The 24256-nt window shown below is 41.9% G+C and overlaps 1 protein-coding gene across 17 annotated transcripts in view; it reads right to left on the bottom strand.

Annotated features, from left to right (window-relative positions):
- The window catches only part of STXBP5 (syntaxin binding protein 5), a 1512194-nt gene that overhangs the window by 995609 nt on the left and 492329 nt on the right, over window positions 1-24256 (bottom strand). For all 17 annotated transcript variants that reach the window (XM_078649248.1, XM_078649254.1, XM_078649249.1 and 14 more), the window contains one exon: window positions 13351-13414. In XM_078649248.1, coding sequence (XP_078505374.1) covers window positions 13351-13414 — 64 coding nt within the window. The remainder of the gene's footprint in view (window positions 1-13350; window positions 13415-24256) is intronic.

Raw genomic sequence — 24256 nt, 5'->3', positions numbered from 1 at the left:
CACACCCATACAGCCACTCACACACCCATACAGCCACTCACACACCCATACAGCCACTCACACACCCATACAGCCACTCACACACCCATACAGCCACTCACACACCCATACAGCCACTCACACACCCATACAGCCACTCACACACCCATACAGCCACTCACTCACCCATACAGCCACTCACACACCCATACAGCCACTCACACACCCATACAGCCACTCACACACCCATACAGCCACTCACACACCCATACAGCTACTCACACACCCATACAGCCACTCACACACCCATACAGCCACTCACACACCCATACAACCACTCACACACCCATACAACCACTCACACACCCATACAGCCACTCACTTACTCACCATACCGCTTCCCACACACCCACTCACCCATAGAGCTACTCATACACCCATTCACTTACCCATAGTCACTCATGCAACCACTCACTCACCCATATAGCCAATTACACACAACTCTCTCACCCATACAGCCACTCGCACACACACTCAGACCCATACAGCCACTCGCACACCCACTCAGACCCACAGCCACTCATATACCCACTCAGACCCACACAGCCACTTACTCACTGATACAGCCACTCACACAACCACCTACTTGAGGCGGAGCAATCACATACCCACTCACCGATCCATACAGTCACTCACACGCCCAATCACCTGCTCATTCACTCATACACAAACTCACTTAGCCATACAGCTTCTCACACACCTACTCACTCACCTATATAACCACTCACTCACCCATCCATACAGGTACTCACACAATCATTCATTCATCAACACAGTCACTCACACATAATCCCCATACAGCCCCTCATGCACCCACTCATGCACCTATATAGGCACTCACCCATATAACTACTCACACACCCACTCACTCACCATACAGCTACTCATGCACCCAACTCACCTATACACCCACTCACACAACCAATCACTCACCCATATAGCCATTCACACACCCACCCATACAACCACTCACACTGCCACTCACTGACCTATACAGCCACTCACACCCACTCACTGATCCATACAGCCACATTCCTTCACACTCAGTTACCCATACAAGCACTCTCACAACCACTCACATGCACATACCCACCCACTCATCCACTAATACAAGAACTCACTCACTCACTCTCATACTCTCACTTACATATTCAGACACATACAGTTTTTCTTTTTTAATCCAAGGAAGGTGGTGATAACGAGAATTCTTTTTTAAAAACATTTTTACTTTTGTGACTTTTCAAAAACTTTTTGGGGAATTGTTTATTATTTTGTTCATTTTTGTTTAAAATGGCAGCTGGGAAAAATAAAATGTTACCGCAAAAAAACCTCAAAACTGGAGAGATAACTCATTGTAAAATAAAATCCCCCCAAAAATGAACACTTATGGTTTTTCGCTGCCTCTAAAATGGCAGCAACATATTGTTGTCCAACTGTTAAAACTTTTTTACAGTCCGTACAGAATGTTTCAATCTTCTCTAATTCAGGTGCTCGTTCAGGAAGCGGTTGCTGGACCTCAGGTGGAAGTGTGTCCCCGGGAGCAATTGGTTCAGATGCGCAACACTGGCTCTCCGCCCTTGCCAAGCAAATTGAATGGAACGTTTTTAGATGTTTCAACATACTTGTGATGCCACAAGAATATTTTTTGTATGTCGCTCTGGAAAAGATTTTTTCGCATAGGTTGCACCACACATACTTGCCCACAACAATTTCTTTTTGCCTTACAGTATTGAAAACAAATCACTGGCAGTGGATTGTCTTTTGGCTGGACATTCCTCTTCTGATGAACTGTCATCTCTGTGGCCTGGCTGCTGTTCTTCACTGCCACCAGATGTCATTTTAAAGAAAGAAAAAGCCAAAACCAAAAGCAAGGCCAAAACTGGAACTCTAATAAAGAAAACCTCCAATGTCAGCACTAGGTGACAAAAGACAAGAAATCTGGGTTGGGACTTACTTTCTAGAATGATAAAGTGTTTTATCCAATTAAATCCCTTTACTCTGTAGTCACATGGGATTTGCGAAAGCCGACGTAATCGCAATTTCAGAAAATGTAAAAAAAACACTCTAATAAAATAAATTTAATTATTAAAGTGTAAATATTTATGTCCTATTAATAAAGCACTGACCTTTATCAATAATTTCCTAATGCCTATATATGTTATTTAAAATGTTGCGGTACCAGAAAGAACATATTGCGGCTTTTCGCAACAGATTCGTGAAAATTTAGAAAAATACAAAAAATAAAACATCTGGGCACATCTGCTCTTACAAAGAAAGAGTATATTTATTTATTTATTTTTGAGATTTATACAGCGCGTACAATTGCCCATAGGCGTCTCAGCGCTAGAAACTTTAAATGTATTCCCGAGGTTAGGCCGGGAACTATTCTTGATCAAACAGCCAGGTCTTTATCTTTCTGCGGAAATGCATCAGGGATGGGCTGTCTATGATGGAAGCTGGCAGGGAATTCCATAATCTGGGAGCTGCCACAAGGAAGCGTCTATCGCCCCAGTTAACTGTTTTTGTTCGTGGTATTTGTGGGATTTTAAGGTTGTTAGATCGGAGCGATCTTGTGGAGGATTGATATCTGAGTTGGGATTTCAGGAAATGTGGGCCACAGTTGTGCAATGCTTTATAGAGTATGCACAGCGCTTTAAACTTGATCCTGTTTCGAATCTTGAGCCAATGCAGGTCCCTTATGGTCTCGGAGATTGGTGAGAACTTTGGGATTCCAGACAGGAGACGGGCTGCAGCATTCTGGATGGTCTGCATTTTGTTGGTCACTCTTGCTTGGGCTTTGATGAATAAGCCGTTACAGAAGTCAAGAGATGACAACACGAGGGCGCTTACCAGCGTCTTACCTGCTGAGGTTGGTAGAAACGGCATGATTTTCTTGATCAGCCTGAGTTAATGGTGGGCTGTTGCTGCTATTTTATTTGAGTGGGCCATGAAATTTAATTTATCGTCAAAAATCACCCCCAGATTTCTGACGGTGACGGCTGGTGTAGGTGGTGTTCCGTGCGTAGGGGGCCACCAGGTGTTTGACCATCCGGGGGAGAGATGTCCAAATATGACGACCTCCGTTTTTTCAGCATTTAACTTTAGGCAGTTAGAGGCCATCCATTCACGATCACCCGCATGCCCTCTTGGAAGTTTTCGGCTACCTTGTCTCCATTCCCGTTGATGGCCAACACAAGCTGGGTGTCATGCGCGTATGAGGTAAGGCTCATCCCATAGGCCTTGATGACAGAGGCCAGGTCCGACATGTAGATATTGAATAGTGTCGGACTGAGGGATGAGCCTTGAGGAACCCCACACGGTAGTGACAGCTTATGCGATTGGAAGGGCCCCAGTGTGACCACCTGTGATCTACCGGCCAGGAAGGAGGAAAGCAGATTTCTAGCCATGTGGCCGATGCCCAGGTTTTCGGCACGGTCGACCAGGATCTTGTGGTCGACCGTGTCGAAGGCTGCCGACAGATCGAGCAATAAGAGTATTGCTGTACCTCCTTGGTCCCGTATCACTCTTATGTCCTCTGTAGCTTTTATTAAGGCAGTTTCGGTTCCATGGAACTTGCGGAAACCAAATTGAGTGTTGTCCAATCGTTGATGTTTTTCTATGAACTCCGAGAGTTGTAAGTTCATAGCCTTTTCCACTACCTTGGCTAAAAAGGGAAGACTGGCTATGGGGCGGTAGTTTTTTGGTTGGTCCTTGTCCAGATTAGCTTTCTTAAGTAAGGGTTTGACCAAGGTGTTTTTAAGGGAGTCTGGGTATATCCCAGTTCTGAACATTGTGTTGCAGATTGATACAATGTCAGAGGAGAGATAGTCCATGATCGGACGAATGACTTTTAGAGGACAGGGATCTAATGCTGAGCCTGATTTGATTGTGGCCGTTATTTCCTTGATTTGTGTTTCTCCAAGGTCTGAGAACTGAGATAGTTCGATATTATTGATCCCGTTGTTAGATGTGGGGGAGCTGATTACTGTTTTTGTGGAGAATGCTTGATATATATCATTCACCTTTATGAAAAAGAAATCAGCCAGAGAATCACAAAAGACTTGGGATTGTGGAGGATTCAGGTCCGGTGCGTTTCCCGTTAGGACCTTAGTTATCTCAAAAAGTTTTTTACTTGAGTTTTTAGCAGAATTGATTTGTTCAGTGAAATAGGATTTTTTTTGTCTCGACAATAAGGGCTTTGTATTGTCCGAGTGCTTCCTTATAACTGGTCTTGCTTTCAGCGCTGTAGGATCTGCGCCAGTGTCTCTCCCTGTTTCTACAGAATTGCCTCTTAATACGGAGCTCCTCTGTAAACCATGGGGCTGATGGCGCTGCTCTATTTCTAGAGAGTTTTTTAGTTGGGGCTAAGGAGTGGGTGGCGGTACCTATCCACTCCTGAAATTGTCGGGTGGACAAGTTTGGATCAAATGTTGAATCAGGACGGGTTTTTTCAAGTAAGGTCGTTAGCTCAGCGTGATCGATGTCCTTCCAAACTTTGATGGTTTGTGGTTTCAGTACAGAGTGGGATCTGAGTCTATTTAATGTGACTGATATTTTTATTAAAATGGTGAAGTGGTCGGTCCATGGCATTGGTAAGGTATCTATTATATTGACACCTTGCATATTAGTAAAGATGCCATCTAACGTGTGACCGGCTATATGGGTGGGGGTGGTTACCAGTTGCCGAAGACTCATGGTGTGCATGTTTGATATCAAGGAACAGGTGTCTTTGTCAGATGTATTCTCAAGATGGAAGTTCAAGTCGCCCAATAATGTAAATGAGTCTTCCAGCGATGGAGCTTCTAGTATTGCACCCAGATTTGCTAGAAAGTTGGTGCGAGGGCCTGGTGGTCGGTATAGGAGGATGCCTTTAAAATGAAACGTTGGGGTGAGTTTAAGAACGAAAAGAAGGGCTTCGCAGGAGGTGGAGTGGATGTGAGATATTCTGACCGTTATGTGGTCGCGGGCGATGATGGCTAGTCCTCCTCCGCGCTGCCCCACTCTATCTAGGCGATAGGCGTTATAGGCTGGGGGGGTCGCAACTGCCATGTCAGGATCGGATGCTCCATCCGTCCATGTCTCCGTGAGAAAAAGACAATCAAGGTTGTTATTGATAATAAGATTGTGTATTTCTTCCCGGTGCTTGACAAGGGATCGTGCATTAATTAGTGCAGCGGTGATGTCGGTAGACATAGAAGCAGTGACAGCATGCGTTTTGATTTTTTCATTAGTTATCTGTAACTTAACGTTGCAGTGAGGACATGTACATTTTGTGGTATCTGACCATAGGTGTGGATTGTATTGAGCCCAGTCGGTGTTAGGCGTGCGTAATGCCATCAATGTGGATTTGGGGTAGATGTGGGGAGCCAGTCGCGGGGATTGATCAGGGGTTCTGGCCCTTGGCCCGGTCTCGGCACGGACGAGCACAGACGAGTTTGCCTTATGCGCGCCTTTGGCGCGCAATCGTCGCGCCCGCTGCGCTCGTCCGCTGCGCTTCCAGAACATGCACATATTTGTAGGGAGGGAACAATGCAAGGGGCGTGGCCTCGAGTGGGCGTGTCCCAGTCAGGGAGAGGGGAATGAAGTTGGCGAGAAAACGGCGATTTTGCCCTTACCAGTGCTCGTTTTTCAGCAGGAAGGGGTGCCTTCACACTGTAGTTGTGTGACAGGGAAGGTGAGCGATTTAAAAAACAAAGTGAAATTTTACAGTTTTTAAAACAAAGTTATGCTCAGTTTTCCTTGCTACTCCCGGCTGTGCCTCAGGAGGGTTCAAAAGTTATCAAAAGTATAACAATCACACTGTCGAAATTATATTTACACAATGTCAATGGAGGCACTGCCTTATAGTCCTTTATGCACCTGCTGAGTTGAATATGGACCGGACATTTACCCAACGAGGTAGTACTTTAATTAAGTAATAGAAAGTGCTCCTCCATGTGGGTACCAATTCACAGGGAAACTGGGCACTCATTTTGGAAAAAATAAGATTCCATTATGGCCCTCATGCTCATTTCACACAAATTAAACCTCAAAGTGTAGCACTTACCAATATAAACAAAGTAGGTGCCCCAGTTGAAGCTCCACTTCTGTAAAGCACAAATAATTATAACTTCTTGGGCTTAGCGAAGGCAAAGCAAATCAGCTTCCTCTCATATTCCATGTTTAAAACCAAACTGAAATCCTTAATGAATTTGAATGCATCGCTTATCTATTTGAGCACAATCTGATCTGTACTGACTGTTATCAGTGCTTTCTTTCTTGATGCGTCCTGGTGAGAGCACAGTCCATGGTTCTCTCTTTTAATTACCCCGAGTATGGAAATACCCCAAATCATCTGCAAGCTCTGCCCATTATGGCCAAGTTGTGTTTTGCATAGTAGTATGCAAAGGTATGCCCACCCTCTCACACATTGATGGACAGCTTACCAAAAGGCCACCAAATGGGTTTCCCAATGATTTTGGGGACACATTTTGGCTGTTGGGAATATGAAGACATCTCCACCAAACAAAGAAGCACGTCATAAACTTAAGAGGAGGTACCCTTCTTTGGTGCAGGTTTCTCTCGTTGCAGTCTTGTCCTCTTTTCTAGGAAGGATTCATGTTATCAGAGATTTGTGGAGCAAGACTTCCAGGAGCTATCACATTTCCAAAATTACATGCACACAAGGTCACTGGAGACATTTCCTTGTGATCCATTACACAGCTGTGGTATAGATTATGCACACTACATGTTTGCCCAACAAGGTAGAAGTTACAAATTAGCCAATACAAAGTACTTTAGTTAGGTAGACATTGTGTGCAAAACTGTGGACTCTTGATAGATAAAGTGCCATGCGAGGTTCTGTTCTGCCCAGTCACTCATACAGCTACTAACACACTAACCAAGCCAGTCAAACACTCACTCTTATATCCATTCAGCCCCTCTCACATACACTCACAGATCCACACACTCATACAGCCACCCACTCAACCATACAGCCACTGACCACCACTCACACTCCCACACAGATACTCACACAGTCACTCACTCATACAGACACTCTCACACCCACTCACTGAAACACTCAGCAACATATAGAAGCACTCACAAACACACTCTGAAAGGTTACATATTAAAGTTAGGAAACAAAGTATAAAAATACCTTAGAAATTCACTGATAAAACCAAAGGTTACAGGGGTGTTATAGTTAGACTCACATTTCACTCATACAAAACTAGTGAAACTCAGCAGTTCTAGTAACTATAGCTTACGCCCCCACAATGCACTGCTTATGACCTCCCATTTTACATCACTCATGTCATGGTCAGTGACATCACTGATGACAACTCAAAACGGGACAAAGTCTGTGCATAGTAGGGGTTGATTGCCTGAAGAGAATGACCTATCCTTGAAGAGCTTTGAAGAGGGTGAAGGTTATGTATAGTAGAACCGTGGGTACCTAAAGGGACTTAGGTGTCTGGAGGTAGTAGACTCTCTGGGGATATTTGTACACTGCAAATGATTTGCATATTATGGGTTTGGCCACCTTGTGTGCCTTGTGTTTAAGAAGGGAGTGGACTACAGTATAATATTTTTACATAAACATATATATTTACTTGATTTATGCCTTAAAGGATTCTATGCCACTTACTACTTTGAATATGTCCTATGGAATGTAATATTTGAGGTCATAAGCAGTGCATGGTGGCAACACATGTCAAGTTATAGTTGGCTCAGAAAACTGCAGCTGGTAAAATTCGTTTTTTTAAGGTTAAAATTATATTTGTTAACTGACATGTTCATCTAACTATGACCCACTTTAACTTTTGCTATATTCAGTAAATCTCTAGTTTCTAGTTTTTTTATTGTTTTATTGCAAAGTAAACTATTACTTGCATACCTAATTATCTGTGACGAGCTGTACAGACAGCAAATACCATGCAATGCAGTGGCTGTTTCGCCAAATTGAACTTGAGTGTCTGGAGAAGGTGGACTCTGCATTAAGAGCAGCACAGAGAGTGCACGCTGTGCAAAGTAGGGGCTTGCCCACCTAATAGGGCTTGGGTCTCTCAAGGGAGTGGGCTCTATGCGCAGTCTGCACACTAAGAGCAGGCTGTTCGTGGTGGGGGCTTGACCACCTGATGGGGCCTGGGTCTCGGGAGGAGTGGATTCTATGTGCAGTCTGCACAATGAGCACAGACTGAGCGCAGTAGAGAATTTCCCACCTAATGGACCTTCATAATGTATTAGGAGTGCACTCTGCATTTAAAGCTAAGCACAGCCTTAAGGCTATGCTTTTAATTTTTTGGGTGGGTGAGTCTCACCGAGTCTCCCTAGACTCCAGTGGGATTGTGGCAACCAAAAAAACAAAACTGACAATATGGCCTATGGCTGAGGAAGGCTGGGTACCCCTACCCTGCCCCCTTCTATAACTTTTTTATTTTTATTTTCAAGATACAGTGACTAAGACACCTGTCCTGTAATGGTGTCCTCGATAGTTGTGAAACAGCTGCGTCCAGACAAACAGTGCAAGGCCGGAGAAAAGCCCTCTTGCCAGCCGGAGTACATTATTTATTGAATTCATGGTCCTGTGGCACTCCCATCGGAGCCCTGCGGCAGAAGTATGGAATTTATGTAGCCAGACATCCAGGACATATTGTTTGGGGTCAAGGACAACAAGTTTTCATGTTCATTTGGTCCTTGGGACAAGTAGGCCCAACCACTGGCATCACAAACCTTTTGTCAGCCAAATTACAGTACCACATTATGAATCATAGGTCAAATCCTGCTGTGTAATATTTGTGCCCATATGTTAATGCTGTTCGAACTTGTATTTATGGTTCATAAATAAAAAGCCTTTATTACTAGGGTGAGCACGCTAAGGAAATATACGTTCAGACTGTACTACTGATAGTGGTTCCAGTATAAAAATGTGTACACACATTTGCGAAGTTTAACAATATGAAGCTACATATAATGCTCCAATAATGATCTCTGATTAGATGCAAATATATGCAAAAGCTAGAAAGCAAGACTGGTTTATTCTTTGCCTTAAAACAAAATGTTCCTAAAAACAATGCAACTGGTAAAAACATGTTTCCCTAAACTACTGTGAAATTTTGGGTACCATTTCTTTGCAGCATCATTCAGTAAAATGTGTTGGTGCATGCTAGTATTTCCCAAAAATATTTATGATGGAAAATCAGGGTAACCAGTTTCAACAAAAGTAAATGAAACATGAAATAAACAAGCATTGGCAAAGCCAATGGGTAGGACACTGGTGGTCAACCTTTTGGTTTTGTTAATGCCGGTCTTATTTCTGCATGTTTTTTTGTAAAACTTTGTTGTGTGACCTGCCGGGTCCGTCATTATAACAAACACCGGAAAATCAAAAATATTTTTGGTCTCAAAACCACACATTATCACAGTAGCTCCTGACACTGGAAAAAACTACTTAGCCTGTAGATAAAGAGAGATACAGAGAATTTTAGAGAGGTCTTGGTTAAAGCCAGACCAAAATAGGGTCCAAATTCTCAAAGAAGGTCACAAAAGTGCACCCATGGTATATGTCCTTGCACTAGTGCAGATCTACGGCTTTCACAAATTAACAAAAAATTTGCAGAATTAGGTCAGGAAATCGTTCGGCAAGAAAATAATTGTGAACTGCATTTTAGCACAAGCAAATACGTGTGTGTAATTTTGCTCATATGAGAATCTGTTGAGCAGTAACAAGTTTACATTCCCACCAACCACTGTTTTCCCACAACCCAGGAAGAAGTTTTACTCATGAGCTTATCTGGAAACATTTCCAACCATTTTCAATTTGGGAAAATTTTAAAGAAGAGCTGAAGAAAACCCATAAACCATGCAAGTTAGTAGGTTTGCACACTGACTCAAAAGAGAATGCCAACTGTGGGGAACGATTGCTTACCGCTAACTACAGCCCCAGTATGCAGATCTCTAAAAAGGTGGCAAAATAAGGGAATTGCTAGCATTAAAATTCTACTATGGTATGAGCTCAGACATATTCAGAGGCTATTATTAGAGCGCTAATATAATGAGATTGCTGCCATAATTTGTAGTTAAACTATATGGCACCAGACGAACAAGTTGCTTTTGTTACAGGAAAAGAATATTTATGAAGTAACCTGTCCCATTGACAAGTAGATATTTTATTAATTGCACACGTCTGCCTGCGGGATCAACTGTCAACATATCTGTACATTAGGAGGCTTAATTTCTTTAAAAATACTGAACAGATTTACACTAAATCACAAAAAGGTGGGTAAAGACATAGCTTTGTGCCATATTTGGTGCAATTCTGTTTAGCCATTCTGACTAGCAATGTCAAAAAACCCAATAGAATTTGCATGGGGAGCAGCATTTTGGGATCCCTTCTTTTTATTTTCAGTCCCCGCTTGACATATCACCCTGAAACATTCTAGGAAGGAGTTGAGGTGTAAGAACTAATTATGGAATGTTTTGTGAAGATCTGACAAACGGTGCCAGAGTTATTAGCAAATAAAAAAAAAAAGAAATTCTATGGAAACAAGGTCATAACTATCACTACCCAGTGGTGACAGCCATTGTGATATATATAGATAGATAGATAGATAGATAGATAGATAGATAGATAGATAGATAGATAGATAGATAGATAGATAGATAGATAGATAGATAGATAGATAGATAGATAGATAGATACACACTTTTCTACTCACATTTTTAACCCGCTGGTTCTGGGGCAAAAAAAAGTGCTGCCGATCTGATTTAAAAAAATAAATGGCAGGCTCACGCCCCTTTTTAACAATAAGACCCCGGGCTCGGAGGGACGGTGCAATGTTTATTTTGGGTGGAGGGTGGTCCCCCTCCCCAAGCCTCTGGAGGCCCTATGGACCAATCCCCTGGGCTCAGTATCGTTATTAATGGGGAGTGGGGCATGCAGGAGGAGCCACTCATTTATTATTATTAACTGCTCTGGCAAGGAGTGCCCCATGATGTCCTATGAGGGCTTTTTAGTCATTTTTTTTTATTTTGGTGGTGCCCCTAGAAGAGGCATGTGAATGCCGTGCGGGCCGGCGTGGGTGGGTGTCTGCGCAGGGGACTAGAGCCCAATACATCACTGCGTATTGCGATGGAAATCTTACTTTATGTTAAAAAAGTCAAAGGGACATTATAGTTAGGTGAAAATGTCACTTAAAACATACAGTTTTAAATGAACAAATCCACTGTAATTCATCATTTGTAGTTATCTAAAGTTGTTATAACTGGTGCGTTTGAGGCCCTGCAGGTGAGCTTTGACCTGCCAGTGGATCACTTCTTAGTATATGGTGTGGTGATGTCGGCGCTTCTGGGGAAATGGCAGAGGGATCGGGGAACCTCAGTCGCATGACAGTTGTTACTTTCTCTGTGCCTCCGCCTGGGATGTCCAGGTAGTTTGAGGCCTCTATCGGGCCCTTGGGTAAAAGACATTGATGTGACATAGGCAGAGCTGAAGGATAAATAGGAGGCAGATCTGGGGACACATACTGTTGGGGAGGTCTGTAGGAAAATCATGGGATGGATGCCAATGGTGTCCAGAAATGAACAGTTTAAACTGATTAATTTTCATTTGTTGCATAGGACGTACATGAAGCCTGGCAGAATGGGCTTTTCCTGCAGGCCAATACTGCTTGTTCTCTACATATCGCCCAGGGGACAGAATTCTTGCATATGTTATGGGGCTGTACGGGGATCATATGAAATTACATCATTGACGACAACACTGTTAAAATTCCAAAAGTGATGGCAAACAGCCTTAGACATCTGGGCCAGGCGATAGCTTGGAGGAGAGCTTTCTAAAAAGGTTTTGGCCATATAGGCTGAATTTATTTTAGGTTAAAGGTTCCAAATCTGATTTTCATTTGCTTTTTGGCCACCGCCTTGAAGTGCTCAGCTGACTATGGTAAGGTCCACAGGACTTTCACTTGTAATGTGTCCTTTGCAGTGTTAAAACAAACTGACTGGAGCTCAAAGTTTGCTAGATTTGTTGATAAAGTGGACCAGGTTGTATCAGCTTTAGGGATGGCTGCTGTAGATTAAATTCAAATCCAATGTAAGATTAGCTTAGAGAATTAGGAAGGTGGAAAATATGCCTAATTAAGTTGGACTGGCTTGTGTTAAGTCACAAAGCCAACTTCCCTGGTAATTTCACAAGATGTTAAGGAAGGTATATGTTTACATTTTATTTACATTTAAAATGCTTTATAGACAACAACATTGACAATTATGTTTTGTGTGTTTTATTGAAGGCCATGGGAATGATGTATTGATTATTGCAGGCAAACTGTGAGTTAGTACATGTTCTAATCAATGTAACTGTAAGGTGGCACTATCCCTAACTGTTGTAATTGTGAAGCATTGATCCGTTATATGTTTCTGGTTTTATGAATGTGGTGACATCCTGTGATAGCCCATAGCCCTGCATTTTGAGAACTACACCCTGTTATATTGTGTCCAGTATATATCACCGGTGATGTCATCAAGGATGTCATTTAACGTGTCATGAGTTATGTATTATCCGAGTTCATAAGCAGTGCATGACGGGGCGCAAGTTACAGTAAGTTTCTAAACTATAACTGGCAAATTTCAGTGTTTTGTCATGCTATAAACATTATTCCTCATCTCATTTCATCACCCAACTATGATGTCACTTTACTCCATGTGTTTTTTCAATGGAAATATATACATAGAGGGAGAGAGAGAGAAAGATGTATACAAAGACTAATTCAACAGGTATATTTTTGCAGTTTTTGTAATATTACCTTAAATAGAAACTGAATAATAATGGTCATAAATCTTCATTGTTAACTTTTTGGAGTAAACTTAAAAATAACATTTTGTAATGTACTGAAGTAATGTCTCATGTACTGAAAATTTGTAATGTACTGATGTTCACGTGGAAAATTAATCAATTTCTCAAAACCACATTAAAAAGTTAGGATTCAGACGCATGTGAAGGCAATACTGAAAGGGACCGGGCAGATACCTCACACCAGTGTCCTGTGATGTGCAGGAAAATAATGGTATTCTTCTGTATAACTTCCTACCCATTTAGTGCTGATTTAGCAGCCAATTTGTTAGAGTGGAACTTGATCCTTTATTGTTCCATTGCATATTTCTTTTATTTATCACTCAGTTAAATCATTTAAACCATTATTAAGTCTTTACAGTTGCAAAAATAAAATGTTTTTTTTCTTCTGCAGTGTTTGTCAACAGGGAAGAACAATTAAACCTCAAGCCCTTCACTTAAATCAATCACTGCAAATTTACATTGCAACCACATCAACATACCTTGCCTTCGTCCATGGGGTTGTCGCTGATGTGAACAATAGGTCCAGGATGAGATTTGGATGACCTAAAAATTGAAAATCAATAAGTTTTCTTTCAGCTTTAAATATGTTTGCCCTTCATAGTTATGCCTTTCTTTCATACCTTATCAACAGTATTCAAAATGCTACAGAATGGAAACTTCAAAAATAACAAAACAGCTCTTGAAGCTAGGTAGTGATCAATGAAACCTTGCTCAAATGGCAATGAAAACATCAGGTACGGATTAATTTCAAACTAATGACCTACAAAAAGAAATGTATTCAATTGCTCTTTTAAACCATGCCACCCCACTCCCAGATATATACATACGTCCCTACAGTAATTTCATCCATCTGCAGCCTTAGGCATCACCCTAACCTACTGTGTCCCCCCCCCCATATTACCCCTTCACAGTCTTTGTTAATGTTTAAAGGAAGCAGGTAAGTCAAATTCTTACCCTTTTGAATATGAGGCAAAGCTTCCCATGTCTAATGCGCTCTGGATAGAGTTTTTTTGATGCACGCATTTTATGATCTTGTGGCTAGCCTCAACATTATAGCCGTATGCCAATCGATCAATGGGAATGAGGGCATTAGAAGGAAAAAGCTGAGAACCACCCTACCTTTTCACAATTCAGGAATCATCTTAAAGGACACTTTGTTAAAGAACACTACATCCAAGACGTAGGTAGTCCTGAAAACCGTTCTTTAGATTCAATACGAGTCCTTGCTGAGGGACAGAGTTAAATAATCAGAGAAGGGTTTCTTTTTCTAAAGGTAGCAATGCACTGACACACTAGATTTAGAACCTCTTCCACTTGAAGGTGTAGCACGTTTTTATTGAAAGTTTTCTGGTTTGCATGGAGGAAAAGGGGACCTATCTAATATCTGGTGGAACTAATTTAACACAACCTTTTTGGACTGTGCTTTCCACGCTAGGAGCTGCGCTGGACTATCCTCTACCAAAAGGTTCAAAATATTTATCTTATGAATTTTCTTTACCAAACTAAAAGGTGACAAAATACTCCTACAGAATTACGGATGGGCAGCTAAAACTGAGATTGCTGCAACACGGAAAAAGAAAGATCCACCTGACATCACACAATTGTATTCAAACCTGTGGAACATTTGTCAAAAGACCTTAAAGCAAATTGGGATTTTCTGGCAATATATTTGTCTGAGAAGATACCATCTTTTAAGAGCCTTTCCCGCTTAAAAGCTTTGAAAATGTTCTAGCTACCATCTCAAAGTGAAGGGAACTAAGCCCAGCGGGATAAGCAGGGTGAAAGAGTAATAGGCAGGCTATACATGACAAAAGGTGAACAGGGTGTTTTATACCTTGGAGAAATGCAATCTTAATATCATCATTCTTCTTTGACTAATCCTCTTATTCCTCAAAGGCCTGCTATGGAGAGAGCAGGAGCTGAGGTGATTTAAAAACTGTAACATTTAATGTTGATATACTTCTAATTTCCAGAAACTCATGTACAATTTATTGGCTTAAGAGCGGCAATGTACTTTACTTTGATAACATTTGTTGTTAAAGCTTTAAAGGATTAACAAGCAGCTAAAGAAAAGCGTATTGTTCTTTTTAATCTCCATCTATAAAAATCCACAAGATAGGGTGAATTCAAATGTAGGTGGACAGGGCCGAGCTGAGGAGCACTCAACGGTCTGCACCCAAGGTTGGAAAAAAAATACTACCCAATATTGATTCAACAGGTTCATCATTCCCAATAATTTACTCTTTCAAACAAAGTAAACATTGAATAAACTGAATAAGGTGCAGTCATTTCGGTTTCTGAATTGGAGGAGAATATAAACACTGGGAAAGTTCAATGTGAGCTTGCACTCCCAAATAAAGCTTCCACAGTTTATTGAAACCTCAAGCTCAAAATATTCAATTGGAGTAATTGTTCTTCCACAAATACACAGCTAAAGAATCCTGAGAACTTTCAACCCTTAGTAAGTTTGCCAGCTTCAGGTAATGCATGGTCAACACAACAGCCACTAGGTAAACAACTAGGAAGCAGGGATGTAAAAAATGGCAAACTAGGCACTTCTAAGCCCTTTGGATCTATTATTTACCCTAGAGAATGAATGAGCATCTCACGATGGGAGTGATATCTGAAGGATCTCGCTGTACTGGGCCTTTCTGAGGGAACTTGAGGTGTTCTGTGTCCACAGAGGTGGGTGAAATCGGGTAACAGATTGCTGTGCATCCAGGAGATTTTGGTTGATGCCCTAAGCATATATCCACAGGCCTAAAATAAAGGGGATAAAGCTCTACATCACAAGCTACCTGAAATTTATAGTTGATGTTATGGACAAAGAAATAAATATTTGCACGTTTTAGAATTGAAATTGTGAGATTTACTTTCTAGTTTTCATTCAGTTTTAATACTGAATTCTTATATTCACCCATCCAGAACAATTAAACCATTAGCACATTTTACACTTTAGAAACACTAAATTCTCTAGGGAGGCATCAAGCTAATGAAAGGTTCATAGTTCATAGTTACAGGAACTTTATTTCAATATAATGTATGCCTTGGATAAGGATGAGTTTGCCGAATATGGAGACGCCTGCCCTTTTGCAGAATCCTTTCCTCTATAATTCTTTAATTTCAATACAAATATAAGGGTAAACGCCTGCTAAAATTAATTCAACGCCAGTTTGCAAGCTCTAAATAGGAGTGTGTTACCTGATATTCTCGTTATTTTCAAGCATCATTTCTACTCTGGCTCAAACTCTTTCTTTCAGAATGTGTTTTCTTTTTGGAATGGCGTAGATGGGAGAGTACAATCATGCTACTCAAGCCAATGAAAGGGTAAATAATAAAGTGCCCATATAGAGATACTAGTGTGAAAATCAAAGAGAGTCAAAACAATCATTAATCTAAAAAAAATATATACAAACTGCAACCTAAGGCAGGACTGTGTTTTAGCCCTTTTATGGGACAGTCTGGACATAGCAGATCTGGAACGGACTATAAAGTGGAAACATTTTTTTAAAATAAAATCACAAACATTTACGGCAGCAATCTTTGGTTGAAGGTTGATTAGAAAAGACGTTTATAGAACAAGTGATTTAGTCATTAGCTGGGTATATTTGGGTACATGTTTTGAGATAAGCAAATTAAACTTGTATATGATCTAAGAGGGCTTCAATATTCCTTGGGATCGTTGTCCACGCCCATTACATTTTTTATCTGTAATTTTGCATACTTGTTAGCAATCTATGACATAAATAGGCTGGATGTTTTCAAATTCTAGAACTGTTCATTAGCAGATAGAGGATGTTGTGATATTAAATCTTTGACTCATGAATGACATTGGAAGAGGTGTGGCGCAGCAGCCACGGTTTGATCCCCGGCTCCAGCAGCAGGTTAGTCCAGCACCATGTGACCATGGGCAATAGCTAGCTTAATCTTCCCGATCCCCCAGCGACGGGACACCTCTCCAGAGGTAGCTGTGTGCTTTACAAATGCTGTCATTTACATTAAATGTATATATTTACAATGCAGCAAATCACATTACACATCTTTGTTGAGGCTCAGACTGCTTAAGCCAACTTTCTGGGTTTACAGCTCAAAGAAGGTAACAGAAGTGTAACTCCAGGCCAGTAGGAGGCCTGATAACACCCGGGGAAATATGATGCAAAAGGCAGCAGAGAATCAACTGCCTAAATCTGTAGGGTTGGAAAGTATGATTTTGGCCAAACCGATATCTGCCCTAATATACTGTTATCTTCCACATGCATAGTTAAACAGTTCTTGAACATCAGTCAAAAACCTTCAGTTATAGCAATAGATTGGTTTACTACAGTCTACGTGGTACAACTATTTGCTTTTGTTGATATTGCCATAATTTGTTTACATTTGCGCAGAACAACTTTTAAACCTTTTGGTGCAGGTGACGGCCAATGGCTGACACCCGCACACCCTCCCCAGTGCCGCTGTTGGCCACTGGCCAACACTGGAGAAGGCAGAAAAGGACCCTTCATTGCCTGCATCGGAGCATTTCTTTATGTTATTCAAAGGGTGTGTGAGATGCGGAATCGCTTCTGCGTTAGTCCCGCACCCCCTTCCGCCCATCTGTGCTGCGAGATGCACTGACGTCACATATTCCACACTGGAGCGGATTCCAGGAGCTAGTAAGCTCCTTCTCTCTCACTCCGGTGGGTAAAAAATGATGAAAAAGGCCACCACAGGTTTTAGGGTGGTACCAAATTTGAATAAATTCTCTGATCACTCAGCAAATAATTCTTGAGATTGTGGTATCAGTAGGACAATATTTAGTTGAGTCAAGAACGTGGAGGGAGCATTCTCCTGAAGGTACAAAGTTACATTTTTACTGATATGGGCTTATGCTGTACATTTTCATGATTGAACTTATTCGAACCGTACACATATTTGATGGTCAGTGTAAGAAACAGTTCTTATGACAAGCAGGATATTGTGTTGGCTATATTATGAGTGGACAAGCCGAGAAGAAGTCTGCCGCAATATTTCACACATGAAACACATGGTTGCAAGGGCGAAGTGTGCTTTCCAAGACATGAAAATTATGAACAAAACTACTGATACCATGATCTCAAGAGTTAATGAGTTAATGAGTGCTCGTAGAATATATTCACATTTTTGACCTCTCTATTGTGGAAGAATTGGTGGTTATCCCTCCTCCTGAGCACTGGACTTGTATGCATTTTCTGTCTATTGTTTTGAATTGATATTGATGATACTTTGGTAGTGTGCAACGCTCCTCCCAGCCACCAATATATTTGCATTCTGGGTTTCAGTGAGGCCTCATCGGAAAGGGGAGATTCTGCCGTTTCCTATGAGGCTCCCAGAAACGATTTCCTGACTATGGATCGCGATCGCACTGTGCTCCACAATCAAGAAACCCACTAGGCCAACAGTGACCAGTGTTTAGGGGTCGGCCCTCATGGTCAAAAGGCCGATCACCCTAGAGGGAGGCATTTCTTTTTTTTTTTAAATGTTTATTTGAATTGGGTTGTGAAACAGTGAAGGTATCGGATCCTACAACTGCCCAACCCGGATCTCAACAATAGGGAAAACAGAACAGGGTGGTTGGACAGGATTATTCACACAACAATTCCTTAGTCACACAGTCAATCTGTACCATGTGACCCCTGGATTAGTATTCCAAACGAATTTATTTTTCTTTTTTATACATTTGTCAACACATTTTGGAAAACAGACACAAACAGAACCACTGTCAGATCAAAAGGTTCATATATACAGTATCTACAAATGTACACATTTACAAACTTGCAACAATGAATTAAACAAAAATGATTTGACACACCAAAGAGAACAATAACATATACAATAGTCCAAATGAATTGCAATTATATACAGTGCAAAAAATAATCCATAAACAGAAAACGGGCACCAGTCCTAGGAATTGAAGAACCAGGTGACAGGCGGGATTGAGATTGAAAACAAGCCTGCCTGTCTACAAAAGCCTGTGGTATAATGTTTTTCAGGGTTACGAAGCTAGGGTACAGAGTGGAAGTATGATTTACATCCTAGCGGCACCCTTAGTTGTAGCCACAGGGTGGTATTGTCGAAGCGTTTCGAACCTCAATGTTCGAGGTTCTCTTCAGGACGGGGACTGGGAGAAAGATTCTGCACGTGGGCAATCTCTTGTGCCCACGTGCAGAATCTTTATACCACAGGCTTTTGTAGACAGGCAGGCTTGTTTTCAATCTCAATCCCGCCTGTCACCTGGTTCTTCAATTCCTTGGACTGGTGCCCGTTTTCTGTTTATGGATTATTTTTTGCACTGTATATAATTGCAATTCATTTGGACTATTGTATATGTTATTGTTTTCTTTGGTGTGTCAAATCATTTTTGTTTAATTCATTGTTGCAAGTTTGTAAATGTGTACATTTGTAGATACTGTATATATGAACCTTTTGATCTGACAGTGGTTCTGTTTGTGTCTGTTTTCCAAAATTTGTTGACAAATGTATAAAAAAGAAAAATAAATTCGTTTGGAATACTAATCCAGGGGTCACATGGTACAGATTGACTGTGTGACTAAGGAATTGTTGTGTGAATAATCCTGTCCAACCACCCTGTTCTGTTTTCCCTATTTGAATTGGGGGCATGATTGCGTCCCTAGGGGAGGTTAGAAAAAAAAGGTATTTAAAAAAAGTAAGTGAAATTGTCAGTCGGGGGTCGGTGTTTCTGACAAACGGGCTGACCCCTGCTGTTCCCTCATTTTATGGAGAGAATGTGTATTTTTTTCTTGGGATGGCAAATTTCCCCCACGGGACCCCCCCCCCCCCACACACACAAAGAAATGTAGGTGGGGTCCGCACTCCAGACATGTGTCGACCCACTTGAGGACACATTTTTTTTTTATATAAATGTGTGTTCACTCCCCCACCCACCCCTCCTTTCTGGGATACCATACATATGTAACAAAACAAAAAGCCAGTCCATATGAGGCAAAATAAATATAAAAGAAATGAAGATGGGGGTCGTCTCTGGAGACATGGGATGACCCCCTGATGGTTACATTTTAGGTCGATCGTAGGCAGCGCGTAAGCGCTGCCTGGAAGACCTAGTGTAGTCAACAAAGGACTTTGCTCCCGCCTGCTGCTTATTATTGGTTCACTGCAGTGTCATTCTAGGTTGCTGCATACTAAGTGGTTCACACAGTGATATGTAAACACCGCCTAAGTTCAATTTACTTCTGCTTCATTCTTTATCTGTTGTTGGAGAACTATTTTTTCGAATTATTACAGAGTGTGATGCCGAGGTTTAGCTTCAAACATGGTGCCTTTCTTTTTTTGTGCGCGGCTCATCTTGAAACATACTTTCACTCTCAGCGCGGAGTTCACGAAACGGGTGCCAGGCTTTATGTTTTACTTGCAGCTCACAGACACGTGTGCTGCAGGCAGTCGTATTCCTGAATGTGAGGATTGCGAGGCTTAGAGCACGGTGTGGCTCGTCTTCAAACATACTTTAATTTGAGTGCTTTTCACATGCTTCGGTGTGAGGCAGTAGATTCTTCTGCTCTCCTCGCTTCAGTCTTTGCTTGTCATGCCTTCCTGTTTTTTTTTTTTAATTTCCCTCCTAGGCCCACCTCATGGCTACTACTGGCACTTCGCCCCCTCCCAGTATGTTCAAAAAAGCAAAAGAAAAATATAGGCAGAAAGTAAAAAGGGAGGTGGAAAAAGTGTGGTTTTAGGCTTAAAGCTCTTATAGAGGCAAAGGGAGAATCATTGTGAGGTGCAGGTTTCTACTATTGCCGTCTACCTGCCCCTACGGATTATTATTCTTTTTCCCGCCCTGTGAAGTTGTCAGAGAAAAGAGGAGCCTGGAATGTGTCCGACGGGGGCAACCCTAGCCCTGCTATGACAGTAAATCTGTGCCTCTCATTTTACTTTCTTTTATAAAAGCACCACTCCGCTGAACCAAGTAAACCAATTAAAAACACTCTGTGGCCCTCCTGCTCCATCCAGTCCGGCCCCTCCAGGCACAGTACACTGAACGTACGTGGTCTCCAGCTTATTCTTGAGCTGCCCAGCCCTGTCAATCCCCTCTGTCTGCTTCAGAACTCTGTGTTTATTTAAGCCACCTTTTCCTTGCCCATCTGCACACTTCTCAATGTTGTGTTTTCACTAACCAATAATTTTTATATCAGGGGTCTCCAATCCTTTTGTGATCAGAGCTGGTTATGTTTATAGAAAATCAACCCGAGCTGTTATCATCCATGTTCGAATAGTGACCACCTCAGACTAGATTACCTTGGTGGCGACCATCTGCAAAAACATTAACAAAGATCACAGCAGTTAGTCACTCTTGGTTGCCAACAGTAACGTTAAAAAAAGATTTTGTCAATTTGAAGAATCACCCAATTGCCAACACATAGCAATGGCTGCAATGCTCCTGACACAAACGTAATAGTTGTAAGTCCCCCTGTTAAAAATGAGGACTATTGCACTGTTCACTCATTTAGTGTTTATTGTCCCCTTTATCAGTACTCATTGACTCTTCTCCCCCATCCCTTAATCTTTTGTCTCTTGTGTTCAAATGTTTCTCATATAACCTGCCTTCACTTACATTCAGTTTAAATAACTTATTACCCTCCCACAACCTTCCGGCAATCCTTTCAACTTCCTAACTCCAATCAACTTGTTTCCTTCACTTCCTTTCCTCCTCCTTTCTTCCATATCTCTTTTCTCCTCACGATCCCCTGAATGGTGCATTGTTTCAACCCTCCTCTTCTCCATGCATAGCTTCTATAATCTACGGGTATTTATATAGGGGCTAACTGAACTAGATCGCTTTTTCTATGGTCTATTTAGAAGCTCTAGTGACAGGTGGATAGATGGGTGTGTTGTGTGTCTTGCCATTTCAATGCTGAGGTTGCTGTGCTTTATATCTAGGGTCACTGCGTTAAACTTAGCTAAATCGTGCAGCAAGGAAAAAAAAGGTTATTATGCACATCTTTCCAACAAAATCAGCTCTATACAGCACCTGTAAGACTGGCTAATTACAGCAATAAGCAGGTAAAAGGTGACACATTTACATTTGACTAGCGTGGCACTGATTTTCTAACTTTTAATTTGCTGGACCTAGAAACGTATTTGTTATAATGTGGCACCCAAGCAACAGATGAAGGGATGGATGTCAAGTCTATGTTTACAGCATGCAGTTGCATTTGTCCAGTGGCACCACCTGCATCTAATTTGGCATCTCATCCTGAGCACGTCGTTGTATATAAAGTGCTTTCATTGTTGTTGTTTTTTGAGAGATGCAGCATCTAGCCTACCTTATCTTGATTATTATTATTATTATTACTACTTACACATACCCCAAAATCCAGCCACACACGGACCTGTCAGACAAGCCTCTCGGGCACTGCCTGATTGCCCAATACCAACATTTTTGGGTGGAAGCAACGTGTTTTAATTTTGTTTATTTGTGGGAAATGAAAGGCCGCCTTTCTTTGCAATTATGTTTCAGCATATTTACTCCTGGTAACACAAGTCACATAAATACACTCCACACCATGATACATAATTCCAATCACCATAATTTCACTCAAAGCTACACACTTCCAGGCTACATCAACTCTACTTGGGTAAAAGACATTGTCATTTACAACGCCAATAGCTCTAACTCTCAAAAATGCAAGACCTATTGCATTACAAATGCTCGTTTTTTTAAATAAATTTGTGTTTCCCCTGGTTGATTGACCACCTAAACCCGGGAAAACACACATATATTACAAAAAGGGGTTTTAGACCAGAAAGGTAGGGAATCTTATTAGAAAAATACAATCCAAAAGGTAAGATGTGGTGACATGTTTGCATGCAGGGGAGGCTCTGTGCAAATGTTGAATGGTAATTTTCAGTAGCTTATTTTTGTATTCGGTTGCTATACTGAAGGTAATGATGTGAATTTGCCCAGGCAGTATTATCATGTTTTCATATCATAAAATAATATTGTACTATTATCAAAACATGTGCTTCCTAATACAGCATAATTTGTCTCTTCTTGCCTCAGAATTTAGTCAATACTGTCCAATAATTGGGTGTTGTGCAGCCACATGATTCAGGTGACCATGGTGATAGCACTATATGTTTTCACAAGTACCACACCTGTGCACAACATTGCAGGGTCTACTATGTGAATGTGTGCCTCCTGAGATCACAGGTTGATATTTGGCTTCTGGAAATTACTTTTATACAGTCTAATGTGCAGCGTCTAACCCAACAATAAAGTTTTGCATAAGCCATAACAAAATTATGCAGTGATATTAGGTATGTGGCGAAGTGAAGTAATACGGTCTTTTTTTTAGTGCCTTGGCGAACCATCAGATTCACCAAAAAAAGTAAGTTTTTGTTTATTTACTGTTGCATACATCTCACAGACGCACACACCCAACGAAGGCTTTAGAACAATACTTCTGTCTTCTACGTAGGACAGAGTTTTTAAAGGAAGGTTTTAGCCAGTCAGCAGAGATGGCGTCTTGGTGGATAGCTGCTGGCCAGGCCCTAACTCAGGTTATGGAGGACAGCTCTGAGGGAGGATCAATCAGAACAATTTGTAAAGCGCGCTACTCACCCGGAAGGGTCTCAAGGCGCTGGGGCGGGGGGGGTCCGTTACTGCTCGAAAAGCCAGGTCTTGAGTTGCTTCCTGAAGGAGAGATGGTCCTGGGTCAGTCATAGGTGGATGGGGAGGGAGTTCCATGTCTTGGCCGCCAGGTAGGAGAAGGATCTTCCTCCGGCGGTGGCTCTGCGGATGCGTGGTACGGTGGCGAGGGCGAGGCTGGTCGATCGCAGCTGGCGGGTGGGCGTGTAGAAAGTGAGGCGGTTGTTGAGGTATTTGGGGCCCAGGTCGTGGAGAGCTTTGTGTGCATGGGTGAGGAGTCTGAACGGGGAGCCAGTGCAGGTCTCTCAGGTGGGCGGAGATGTGGTTGTGGCGGGGGATGTCCAAGACGAGTCGTGCGGAGACGTTCTGTATGCGTTGAAGTCTTTTCTGTAGTTTGGCAGTGGTTCCCGCGTAGAGGGTGTTCCCGTAGTCCATTCGGCTGGTGACGAGTGCCTGGGTGACCGTCTTCCTGGTTTCGGTGGGGATCCATCGGAAGATCTAACGGAGCATGCGCAGAGTGTTGGATCAGAGACTAAGACAGAAGATACTGAGACCGCATTTGAGGGAGAGGAAAATGGAGCAGAATCTGGAAGTGATTTTTCAGTAGGTGGAGTTCCATCCGCCGACTTATCTTTCAGTGATTCAGAGGTACATGATGACGACAGTTTGTGCAGCCGGGCTCCTACAGAAGGTTAGACCAACCAGAGAGCAGGCATGTGTGGGGATAAGCACAGACGAAGTGCTTTCTT

The sequence above is a fragment of the Lissotriton helveticus genome, chromosome 6 (assembly GCF_964261635.1).
Source record: "Lissotriton helveticus chromosome 6, aLisHel1.1, whole genome shotgun sequence".
NCBI classification, from domain to species: Eukaryota; Metazoa; Chordata; class Amphibia; order Caudata; family Salamandridae; genus Lissotriton; species Lissotriton helveticus.
The sequence above is the reverse complement of the archived record's forward strand: the minus strand, read 5'-3'. Positions and strand labels throughout refer to the sequence as shown.